Source organism: Centrocercus urophasianus, unplaced genomic scaffold, assembly GCF_019232065.1.
Source record: "Centrocercus urophasianus isolate 14NV4802_14NV808 unplaced genomic scaffold, USGS_Curo_1.0 seq_16, whole genome shotgun sequence".
Classification (NCBI taxonomy): Eukaryota; Metazoa; Chordata; class Aves; order Galliformes; family Phasianidae; genus Centrocercus; species Centrocercus urophasianus.
In genome coordinates this window covers 62,165-73,314 of record NW_024884711.1, presented here as the reverse complement: position 1 = coordinate 73,314, position 11,150 = coordinate 62,165, and the positions used below count along the sequence as shown (strand labels likewise).

Below are 11,150 nucleotides of genomic sequence, written 5' to 3'. Positions count from 1 at the left end.
GCGGTGTGGGATGAGGTGTGATGCTTATACGGGATTCTTACCCTCAAACTGGCACCTCCCGACGTTCGAACCACTTAGAACCCAGAGAAGGAAGCACCGCGAACCTACCTGTCCCTGCCCCGCGGTGACCCAGCCGTAGGGGACACAGCCCGTCAGCAGGAGTTCAGCACACCACGGCCGCAGGGAGCAAAGCGGCGCACATTCCGCACAGCGGCGCGGCAGCACCCCCGGCTCCCGCACCGCCCGCAGACGCGGCCCCTCCGCGCGCTCACCGCCCCACGACCGCGCATGCGCGGTGTGCGCGGAGGCTGGAGGGCGGTCCGCGAGCGTCGCTCCGCTCCCGCCTCATTGCCGGCCCGGCTCCTTCCTCCCCGCTTCTCTTCCTTCCTCCTCCTCGCTGTTTCCTGCCAGTCTCGCGCCGCGGCGGCGACCGCTCGGCGTTGAAGGGGAAAAGGCGGCAGCGTGAGGGCGGGGAGAGGAAGAGAGGAGGACGGCCCTCATCCGCGTGGCCGCTCCCGCCCCGCTCCGGTTCTTGCGGTTCCTGGGGCGGGGAAGGGCTGAGGGGGCAGGGTGAGGAGAGAGCGCGGCTGCCCGGCCCAGGCCGACGGCTCGTCCTAGGGCGGCTTCGGCCTCCGTCCCTCCGCCGCCGGCACGGAGCTTGAGGCCGAACTGGGCGTTCCGGCCGCAGGTGAGGCTGGGGCGGGCGGCGGGAAGGGGAACAACGGCGGAAGAGAGACGGAAAGCGGGCCGGAGCGAATCGCGGGCATTGATTGCCGCGTCCGCGCCTTTCTCTGCCGCGCTTCCTCGAAGCGCAGCGCTGTGTCTCCGCCGCTTGCAGGGCGTGTCCCGGCGGGCCGTGCTGCTGCCGGGCCGGCTCCGTGTGCCCTGCTTCGGCTGCGGGCAGAGCGTGCTGGTAGGGGATGGGGACGTTCCCGAGCCTGGAAGGGGCCTTTGTACGGCTCCGGGCTGCGATCCACCACGTGTGTTATAGCTGATTTCCACACTGATTTCCGCCTTGTTCCTTGGAATATTTACTTACTTGCACGAATTTCCTGCAGCGTTAAAAAAGTCATTTTTTAAACGTTCGTTACATCTTGAGTTTGAAGTGTTTCAGTGGGGCCCTGAAGCAGCTATGATCTTAGTACACATCTGCTTCCTCGCACAGCCTGATTGCTTAGTGGTGAGGTAAGAACAGATGAAAGCTGCTCTGGCAGTACAGCACAGTGATAGGTGACGTGCTTTTCCCATGGCTTTGTGTGACGTTTGGAGATGTTGACCTTAGGGTGTGAAGTTGTGTTATCTGAACTGAATTCCTGGCTCTCTTGCATGTAAGGCAGCTGTGTGAAATGTCAGGTGTGAGCTTGTTCGCCTAGGCATGATGCTTCTTGTGAACTCCTTTGCTTTATAGCTGTCATTGTGCAGGAGCTGACATAGTGTTTTAACACATGGAGTCCGGTTTAACCAGCACTGTCTAATACTTCCAGTTGCAGGGGGCTGTGCAGTACGTGCTAAGGTCTTAAATAGTGGTTGAAGGAGCTGGGATTGTTCAGTTTGGAGGAGGCTCGGGGGAGACCTTATTGCTCTCTATAACTACCTGAAGGGAGGTTATGGTGAGCTGGGAGTGGAACGGCCTCAAGCTGCATCAGGGGAGATTCAGGCGGGACGTTAGGAAATACTGCTTCTCTGAAAGAGTGGTCAGGTGCTGGAATGGGCTGCTGGAGTCACTGACCCTGGAGGTGTTCAAGGAATGTTTGGATTTTGTGTTGAAGGACATGGTTTAATGAGAACTATTGATGATAGGTGGATGTTTGCACTGGGTGATCCTGTGGGTCTTTTCCAACATTGGTGATTCTATGATAAAGAATAAACACATATAATCATAACACACATGCCTTTTTTATTTATTTTTGAAATCTAGATAGATATCTTACTTAGTACATCCAGTATATAACAGTGATGAAAAACCAATGATGTTTGTTTTTGAAAAATAATAATAATATAAATGGTGACAGAAGTCAGTGCAATGCACATACTAAAATATATATATATTAGAGATGCTTTTTGAGAAAGCAACATGATTTTATTATCCTGAGTAACTGGAAATGAGTTAATAAATGCATGCAATGGGCAACTTGTTTCTATGCAAGCTTGCTTCTTTGTGATCTTCTGTGTTATATATCATTTGAAATAGTGCACATAGGTAGTGCTGTTGGAAGTTCATGGATGTGTGTTAGGCACGTAGAGCTAGACCTGCTGCCATGGCAGAGGTGAAGGAGCATCTCCCCAGGGCCTGATAGCCACACAGGGGACCCCCAGCTTTAGATTGTGCCCTGGAAGGTTTGCTCTGTTGTGCTTCAGTACCTTTCCTGCAATGTGGAGTAACTTCAGCAATAGTAGCAAAGAGTAGGAGTGCTGTAAATATGAAGTTGTTAATGGAGAAATATCTTCAGTAGTTGCAGCTTATTACTTGACGTGGGCTGTTACCATGGAGCTCTTTGTTTGTTTCGTTCATTAACAAATAGTCTCAATAGAGTAGCAGTGTGTTGCAGTGTTTTGTTTTTAAATGGTTAATGAATCATTCTTTTGCAAAATGATAGAGGATACTCATTTTGGAAAAGCTGACAATGTGAAAATGCAGTTTGCTTTGCTTTTGGAAGATTCGTGTGACTTTGTTTTTCATTATGCATTCCTCTAATTTTTTTCATTGTGTTCATTGTAGTTCTGTCATTTCCTCGAATTTGAAAATCATGCTTGATTTTCTTTTATTTTCCCTGAATCTTCAGTACTTGTGGTAACACTGGTAACACTGTAAATGTCCAGCTGTGTCACTCTGCTTCTCTGACACCTACCTTTACATCGTGCCCTAGGATAGTCTTGGCTGTGAGACTATTATAACAGCTTTTCAGATGCTTCTTCTCAATAATGATAATGTTCTGCATGTCATTTTTTATCACGGAGTCATGATATCTGCAAGTGCAGCTGTAAGCAGCTGACTGGCAAAGAATTCATGCTTCATAAAATAAATACCAGTGATTGAAGTCACTTCGCTCTGTGGTGTTGTCTCAGGATTCTGGTAGTCTGCAAAGACAGGAAGGTCACCAAAGACAGATGGATGGGCCTGTGGGTGTTAGGTACTCCCACAGGGTTCTAGGATATGTCAGTACAGCTACTGTCTTGCCTTGCTTAAAGTTTACCAACACTAGCCTGATAAGGTTACACTTCATGGCTCCGTCAGGCAGTACTTTTCCAGACTACATAATAGCTTTCTGGCTCTCTGTCTATTCCTAGCTTTGTAACACTCACGAGCTAAGGGATTTCAGCTTTCTCTAAGGAGTTGTCATTCTATTGTTAAAAGCCACTAACAAGCAAAAAGCTCTATTTCTCAGGTTTTTAAAAGGGAAACGAACTGGGAACGTGTTGTGTCAGAGAGTGTGGATAGTTGATAGTTAACTCAGTGCAGGCTGACAGCTGTGCACAAAGTAACTTCAGGGGGATTTTTGTGCCCTGAAGAGGCTGACGTGAGCTTGTTCATTCAGAGCGGAATCTCTGTACCTCCAGTTTGAGGTAGGACGTGATTTGAGACAAAGGGGTTTTCTGGTTGTTAGTGGAAACACTGTTCATGAACTGGAATAACTGCCCCCGTTGTAGTAGTAAGCACTGTCACCTTTTGGCTGACAGTAACTGTCAGTCTTTACTTCTTCCTTTAATGCTAGATGTTTTACACATAGTATCAGTTCCTCCACCCCCTGCGATGATTCTAGTTTCAGATAACCTTTTTCTGAGCAAGGTGGTGCTGAGTGAAAATTATGAATGAGTGCTTAAAGCCATTATGTAAACAACTGCTGATTCCCCTCTTTCCTTCATTGCATGGTGGTGCTGCGATCATTAGCACATGAAGCTGCCTTCTTTTCCCCTCGTGAATTAGACATTCTAATTCCAAAGAGCGTGTCCTTGCTCAGAGGAATGCTACAAGTGCATCCTTCTAGGGAGCACTCTTGTGTCAGCCTTGCGAAATTTAACTCTTCGTGTGTCTTTGTTCTGTGTCCATTTATTTCTGTTTCTACTTTAGAGCTTGCTTTCATAAAGCGCTGAAGCTTAAACAAATAAGATTGTAATTTTCCAGTCTGATTCTTTCTGCTCCCTCTGAAATATAAATGCTACTTCTGCTGGCTTGCAATAATAATACCTGTGATTTATTATTATTTTTTATAGATCTGTGTTAACCTGAGCTGCAGCTTCACGAGACAGTTCTTCAAAATTACTGAGTTGGGAGTGTTCTGCTGAGCATATTCTGTTTTAATTGTGGGCATGGTAGCCTCCATACCTTTCATAGCTATGAAATCAGCTGTGTTATCTGTTAGAGTGAAGGTCAGGTGTTCAATTAAAATAGGAAGTATATTCAGAATGTTTGACTCCGTCATTGTTGCATAGCAGTCTTGCTTAGATCTTTCTTTTTAGTGAGGTGCATGAAGAAGATTTTGTACTGAGTAGTGTATTTCACAAGCTTGTTCTTTTGGTATTCTTGGGGTTTGTGGAATTCTGAAATTTGTCAGAAATCAGAATGAGTTGCTGTTTGTTTTTATCAGCAATCTGTGCTTGTTTTATTAGTGATGAATGTGCTTTTCTTTCTGCTTCTTACATCCATCCTGCTTAGTGTGTTTCTAACATTCATCCAAGCAACCTTAATTCAGAGTCTTTTAGGTTTTCACTCCAGCCCTCCTTTTTGATCAACTCCCACTGATTTCATTGCCTTTTTGTCCTTGTGAAATCACAGTTAACCCACAAATTGAAATAGAATCGACTTATAACTGAAGTTGATCATGTAGACCATTACAATATGTGATCTTTGAGTTTTGTTGAGAGAACACTTACTGCTGGCTCTTGTTTGATAAAAGGCAGGTAAAAGTGTGTATCATAGACATTTGTGTCGTCTAGTAGCGTGAAATTACTTCCAGATGGTATTTTATAATGAACACCTTCCTAGTAGTATTTTCTCTCTCATTACACGTCACAGGTAGCTATCATTAGGGGCAGGTAGTGCTTTCATGGTGTTTTATGATCCATGTGATTCACTCATGGATAGTTAAAGCAGATCAGCACACCAGCTTGACAGGTGGGCAGCTAACTTTGTTCCAGAAGCTAGGTACTGTGGGCAAGAGGTTCAGCTCCTTCCCCAGATCAGAAAAGTTGTTTTTGTTTTTATTTTTTTTAAGTACGCAGCCTCTGCTGACTTGGGCTTTAGTGTTAGGAAACTGCAAGGCTGGCTCCAACAGCCAGTGGTTCTAGAGCAGTGCTGCTCTTTGCTGGTATTGGATCAGATGCACACAGATTGTTTCTACACAGGTGAATTTCTTAAGTGTTCTGTGGTGTTACTTTGAAAGTCTCCTTTTCTCTTTCAGTTTATTTATAGCATCTTCACACTGTAGTATCTGAATGCCTTGCATGCATGCGATGCCAAATACGCTGGCGTAGACCCAGGCATCAGAACAGGTGGTGCTATTGAAGGTGGTGAGTGATAGGACCTTAAAATGTAGAGTAGCTTCTGTTTTATGTAAGACTGGTCACCTTTGTTTAGGAAGGAAAAGATAAACATATTACCTTTAGTCAGAAGATAGTAGGAAAAAGAGTAGGCAGAAATGTTTAACTTGTGGAAGAGGTGAAACTTTATATATCACTGAAGCGAAGGGAAATCAGAGAAATTGAGGGATTTCCTCACGAGTCTTCTGTTTTATTTTAGGACTTTAAAAAATAAAAAGAAATACAGCAGGATATCGCTTCATCAGCTGTGTAATAATACGTGTAACCCCGCCTACGTTAAGGAATGAGCACGTAAGAGATGTGACTTGGGAATTCTGAACTGTAAACGCAGCAGATTGCAGTGTCATTTCCTTTCCATCGTTCAGGAAGCCCAGTGTAACAAACTGTTCTTTGGGTGGTTGTATTTTATTTTAGGTTGTATTCAGTTTTTTGTGGGATTTTTTTGGTGAAAGTTCTACTGTTATGGCATGTGTTCAGTTTATTGTATTGTGCAAGTTACACAAATGAAGTACATAAGGAATATTTTTATTTACATTTGTGGAAATACTTGATGCTGTCTTCTATGAGAATTAACATCCTGATACCTTTAGTATTAGACTTATTGGTCTGTTAGCAATCCAACTAGATCCCTTCAGTACTGAACCATAGAGCGAGACATGAAATACTCTGTGATACCTCAGCTTGATTAAAAGCTACATGGAATGCAAGAAATTGTGTGATAAGGTTCTCGAAGGAATAGAAAACATTTTGTTAAGAGATTGTATTGAGAGTTTCAAAGTTGGCAGCTGTAAGAATTACGTAAGCAAAAAATGAGTAATTTTGGAAGAAACTTCTGGAGATCAGGCCTTGCTCAAAGCATGGTCAGGTAGAGCAGGTTGATCAGGGCCTTGTCTGATCACGTTCTGAATCTGGAGTTTCACAGTGTCTCTAGGCCAGTGTCTAACTGCTCTCTGTTCTTCAGCTCCGAGATCCTTTGCATGTGTTTCCCATTTGGAGATGCTCTGGATTTGCATGTACCTGTGCCGTTCCCCACGTGTGCTGGTGAGAAATGACCTCAAGGCTTGCCTGCAGCCAGGCACAGATTCTCCTTGCTTCCTGCACCCTGTGCTGGCTGCCTGCAGGCTGAAGGGTGAGAGATGCACAACGTGGAGAGATGCTGTCTGACCTGGGCAGGGATCACATTGTAGTGTCAGGCCAGGTTTGGACAGCTGCTGTTTCCTCTCCAAGGCCTCCCCCGCTGATGTTTGTGTTTTTGTCCAATTTTCTTTAAAGCTGATTACTTTGTTTCAGACACTTCTTTGTAATTTCCTGCTGTTTGATGTGAATGATAGTCATTTTGCTCTTCATCATGACATGTTTTGGGCGAACTCACTGTCAGACAATTGCATATTTGACACAAGTTTTTTTTCTTCACAGTTGCTATTGTCTAACCACTGACATATGTCCTCTGCCTTACTGAGCAATGGCCATACTATTTTCTCAGCCTGTCTTTTGCAGTCATGTCCTCATAGTCACCTTTCTTGTTGTATTTAGCAGCCTTTTCTAGTTTTGACTCTAGATGAGTTTTTGGCTTTTCTAACTCATCTTTGTATGCAGAAGGAATGTCCCTATGTGTCTTCTAGGTAGTTTGTTCATGCTTCCTTTCCTGGGCTTGACCTCAGTCAGGAGTTCTGTGCTCATCTTGGTGAGCAAATCTGGCAGATGGCTGTAAGGAATGCTGTGCTCTCTTTACAGCACAGTGACTCCTGCTCCTCATGCTCCTTATGCTCCAGTTCAACTGTGACGAAGTTCTATTTGCACATTCACTGCTCTTTAATTATACGTTAAGTACTGAACTGTCAGTCTGAACGTAGCCATACTAAAAATAGCTATACAACCGGCTATATTTCATTCCCTAAATTACTCTGATCCTCTGAGGATCTCAGTGAATTCACAAAATTGAATTAGTTGACTGTTAGAAGTGATATGTTGTTTAAACCCACAGATGTAGGTCAGGTCTGCATTGTGCTCAGGTACTTAGCAGTTTTTACTTGCACGCTGTTAATGCTGATGTTGTAAATGCTAAAAAAGAAATGCAAATGGTAAGAATTTCATTTCTTGCCTATTGGCCTTTTTAGCAGATAGTTTTGAGTTCTGTTGCTTAAATGAATTGGATTATCACAGTAGCACGTAGCATAATTTCTTGTTTTATTTAGGCTAATCCATAGCCTTTATGAGTACTTGTTATAGTAGGAGAATATCACTTTACATGTTGATGCTGCTTCTGTCTTGTGATTTATCTGCTTTTTTACTTGAAACCAGTCAGTATTAATTACTGAAAAGAGATGTGTTTTTTTTTTTTTTGACACCTCTCCCAAATGAGAGCAGCAAGCCAAAGTTCTGAGCTTATATCTTTGCCAGCAAAACATTTTCAATCTGCTTTCTCAGGATGGATACTTCAGTTCATCAAAGTACAGAGTAGGAGCTTGCTTGCTTTGTTTTAAAGCTAAGAAAACAGATTCTCACAGAATTGACCAACAGGGGCAGAACTTGTTTTAGACCTCAAATCAGTCTTTAGTCACCTTGAGTTCCAGCTCTGCTGTCCTTTAGAACCATTCCAACTTCAGATAAGAGTGAGGTTGGAATCTTATATTTGTTCTTAAAAGTGCACTTCTATCCAACACCTGCAGCACTGAACGTCATTAGTTTGGATCTCAGAATAGCAACTGGAAATTGATAAGATTATATTCCATAATAGCAGTGTCTGTCCTATGCAGGAGCTTTTAAGAATGGAAATGTGTAGTTTTCAAGGCTCTGTTGTCCTTTCTCAGCAAATAGAATATTTCCCTACTCTAAGCACACAAAGGTTAGGAAAGTACCTGTGGAATTGGAAGCAGGATGAAAGATCCCTGCCTGCAAGGGAGAGAGGACTTGCAGTGTGATATTATGGTGGGGATTAGAAGTATAGAAGCTAAATTGAAAAAGAAAAAAAGAAGAAAAAAAAAAAAAAAAAAAGGAAGAAAAGGGCATCATGCTGCTACTTGATCTCTTTGCCAGAAAATAGCCCAAATATTTTGGTTTTGTTACTCTAATAAAAATAATGGAGTAAGAAATGATGAAGTGTCCACGCACGAAGAATCCTTGTCAGAATTTATTTTGCCTGTTTGATTGAAGCATTAGGGATTTTTTGATGTTTCCTAGTTAGAGGTGGTAGAAAAGCTCTTAAACCAATTTGTTTTCAAAAGGGTGGCCAGTAAGAGTTTGCTCCTGCAACTTTTCTATTTGCATGAAGAAGTTGTTTTTACTAAATAAGGCTTTTTCCCAGGCCCTGTGTGGAACACTTATCTCCTTTATCTCAAGTAGCTGGGCTACCAGCGAGTTCTGATCTGCCACTTGTAAGCAACTGGATGTCTGGAAGTAGGCTTTTAGTAAGGTATTTAGGGAAAAAAAGCTAATTGAGGTTGTTCCCCTACTTTTGAGTAATGTTTTACTCTGTGACTGTGTGTTGTAAACACGAGCTGTGTCTTGGTTTGCTGGTGATTTTCTTTCTCCTTGCAAAAGGTGCTTGGAAGATGTTCTGTATAGAAGAACATATATAAGACATAACACATATAACATATATATAAGAAGAAGATTATACTGAGTACGTGACACTGAAATGTTTCTCTCCTCATTTTCCAAGTTAGGCAAAAGAATATTTTTGTTACCCTGGATATGTCTTTAATTCTACTGTAATATACTGAAGTTTGCATTCAGTTGCAGCTGTATTAAAATGTAAATAAATGTCTGTTACCTGCCTGGATGCTTTGAAAAGGTTCTGTCTGCTGAATTTTTTCTGTTTTGGAGAGTGTTCTAATGACTGTGTAATTCTAGTTCTTGAACCTGCTGCTGACTGTGGGGTCTCTTAAGTCCATGAAATGCATTTAATTGTTATTTTTAGGAGTTGTGAAAAATGATAGGGTGTGTAAGTATCTTCACTGAGCTAGGAGTAGCTGATGGTTGTGTCTGACTTTGAAGCTGTAGGTAAATGAGTGGTTTCTGTTAAGTGGAAAAACTTGTGTACACTTTGTACGATGCAGTCAGATTTTATAAAGCTTCCATAAAAGTTTGATGAAGTTTTTCCAAAAATACAGCCCTTATGCCAATGTCATACTGAGTTCTTGAGTATTAAATGGCTGAAAAAATAGGTAACTAAATTATTAAGATTGTGGGTGTGGGTTCGTTCTGTTGGGTTTTTTTATTTAATTCCAGATCTAAAAACTGAGTGTTTTTGGTTTTTTTTTTTCTCCAATTTCTCTTTGCAAATACAGAATTAGAGAATAAAAATGGGGACTCCTGGATCAGGACGGAAGAGAACTCCAGTGAAAGACAGATTTTCTGCAGAAGATGAAGCTCTGAGTAGCATTGCCAGGGAGGTATGTTAATTTCAGTTTGTTTCTAATTCATGAATAGAGATGAAAGCAGATTTATAGTCCAATAATTAGACAAAAATGAAATACCAATGAGGAGTACTTTAAATTGAAAAGATGACATTTACTGGAATTAAGTGTCCTTACTTCTATGGTTAGTGTAACTTCATAGTGCCACACTTTAGCTTAGCAGCTACTTCTGCAGGTAGGTATGCTTTAACTGTTTGTTACCTTGATTTATGAGAAATCCAGTTGCTTTCTGAAATGTGGAATAAAAAAACCTGAAGGTTTAGCCTGCTGTAGTGCTCAGTATTCCTATAGTGGTCAGTGTAGTCTGTTAGCACTGAAGGTGTAACAGTTATTGAATGTATTTACAAGAGTTGACAAACGTGTTCTATTTCAAAGATGAAGTCATAGTTCTGTCAAAAATAGATTCATATGCTGTTCATATTATTCATATTCCAGGACTTTTCTAGTAGGATCAGCAGCTTAAAAATAAACACCTGGAAGTAACCAGCCAAGAGAGTAGCTGTTGTCATTGAATTGCTTGCTGTAATTCAAGTATTAGCCAACTTTTTTTCTAAAAAGCCCTTGTATTTTACTTTAAAGGAACAGAATTCATTTCCCAGGGTATAACAGCTGAGGCCAGTTAATAAGTCTATCTTTAAACAATATCTGATTTTACTGTACTGTTCTTCTCATTTGCCTTCTCATTTGAGGCTGCAGAGATGTTTCCATTTAACATGCTTATGACATAGGGATTTCCAATTCTCTATGCATGAATATGTACACAACTGTTCTCGGTCAGTTATCTTAGCAACATGCCTTGTTTATCTTTTCACTGTCAAAGGGTGTTCTGTTCTTCAATTTGCTATACTGAAATTACCTTTTAGCAGATGTAGGTTACAGGACCAAATTCTGACTCGCATGTCTTGTGAGGAAATATTCCTTTGAGGTGTTCCAAACAGCAAGAAATAGTAAACAGCATTTGCTGAAACAAAAGTCTGGCACACAGCTGGAAAAACTTCATGGAAATTGCTTTGGGATTCAAAGCAGTCACAAAATGTCACTAGGAGTTGTCAGTAGTTGTAATACTAAGGGTTTCCTGCTGTGGTGTATGAGGTTTGGGGTTGTTTTTTTTTAAAATTTCTTTTACTTTCTTACAATGTTCATATTTAAGGAAGTCTTAATCTCACTGCTTCTTGCCACTCTATAATTTGACAT

At 41.9% G+C, this 11,150-nt stretch overlaps 1 protein-coding gene across 15 annotated transcripts in view; it reads left to right on the top strand.

Annotated features, from left to right (window-relative positions):
* Positions 1-347: 347 nt before the first annotated feature.
* The window catches only part of LRRFIP2 (LRR binding FLII interacting protein 2), a 49,716-nt gene continuing 38,913 nt past the window's right edge, over positions 348-11,150 (top strand). For 5 of the 15 annotated variants that reach the window (XM_042816692.1, XM_042816689.1, XM_042816690.1 and 2 more), the window contains exons 1-2: positions 353-688; positions 9,828-9,932. In XM_042816692.1, coding sequence (XP_042672626.1) covers positions 9,843-9,932 — 90 coding nt within the window. In that variant the 5' untranslated portion in view covers positions 353-688; positions 9,828-9,842. Of the gene's footprint in view, positions 689-9,827; positions 9,933-11,150 lie in introns of all 15 variants that reach the window. The other 10 variants (XM_042816685.1, XM_042816683.1, XM_042816684.1 and 7 more) reach the window with 4 other exon arrangements.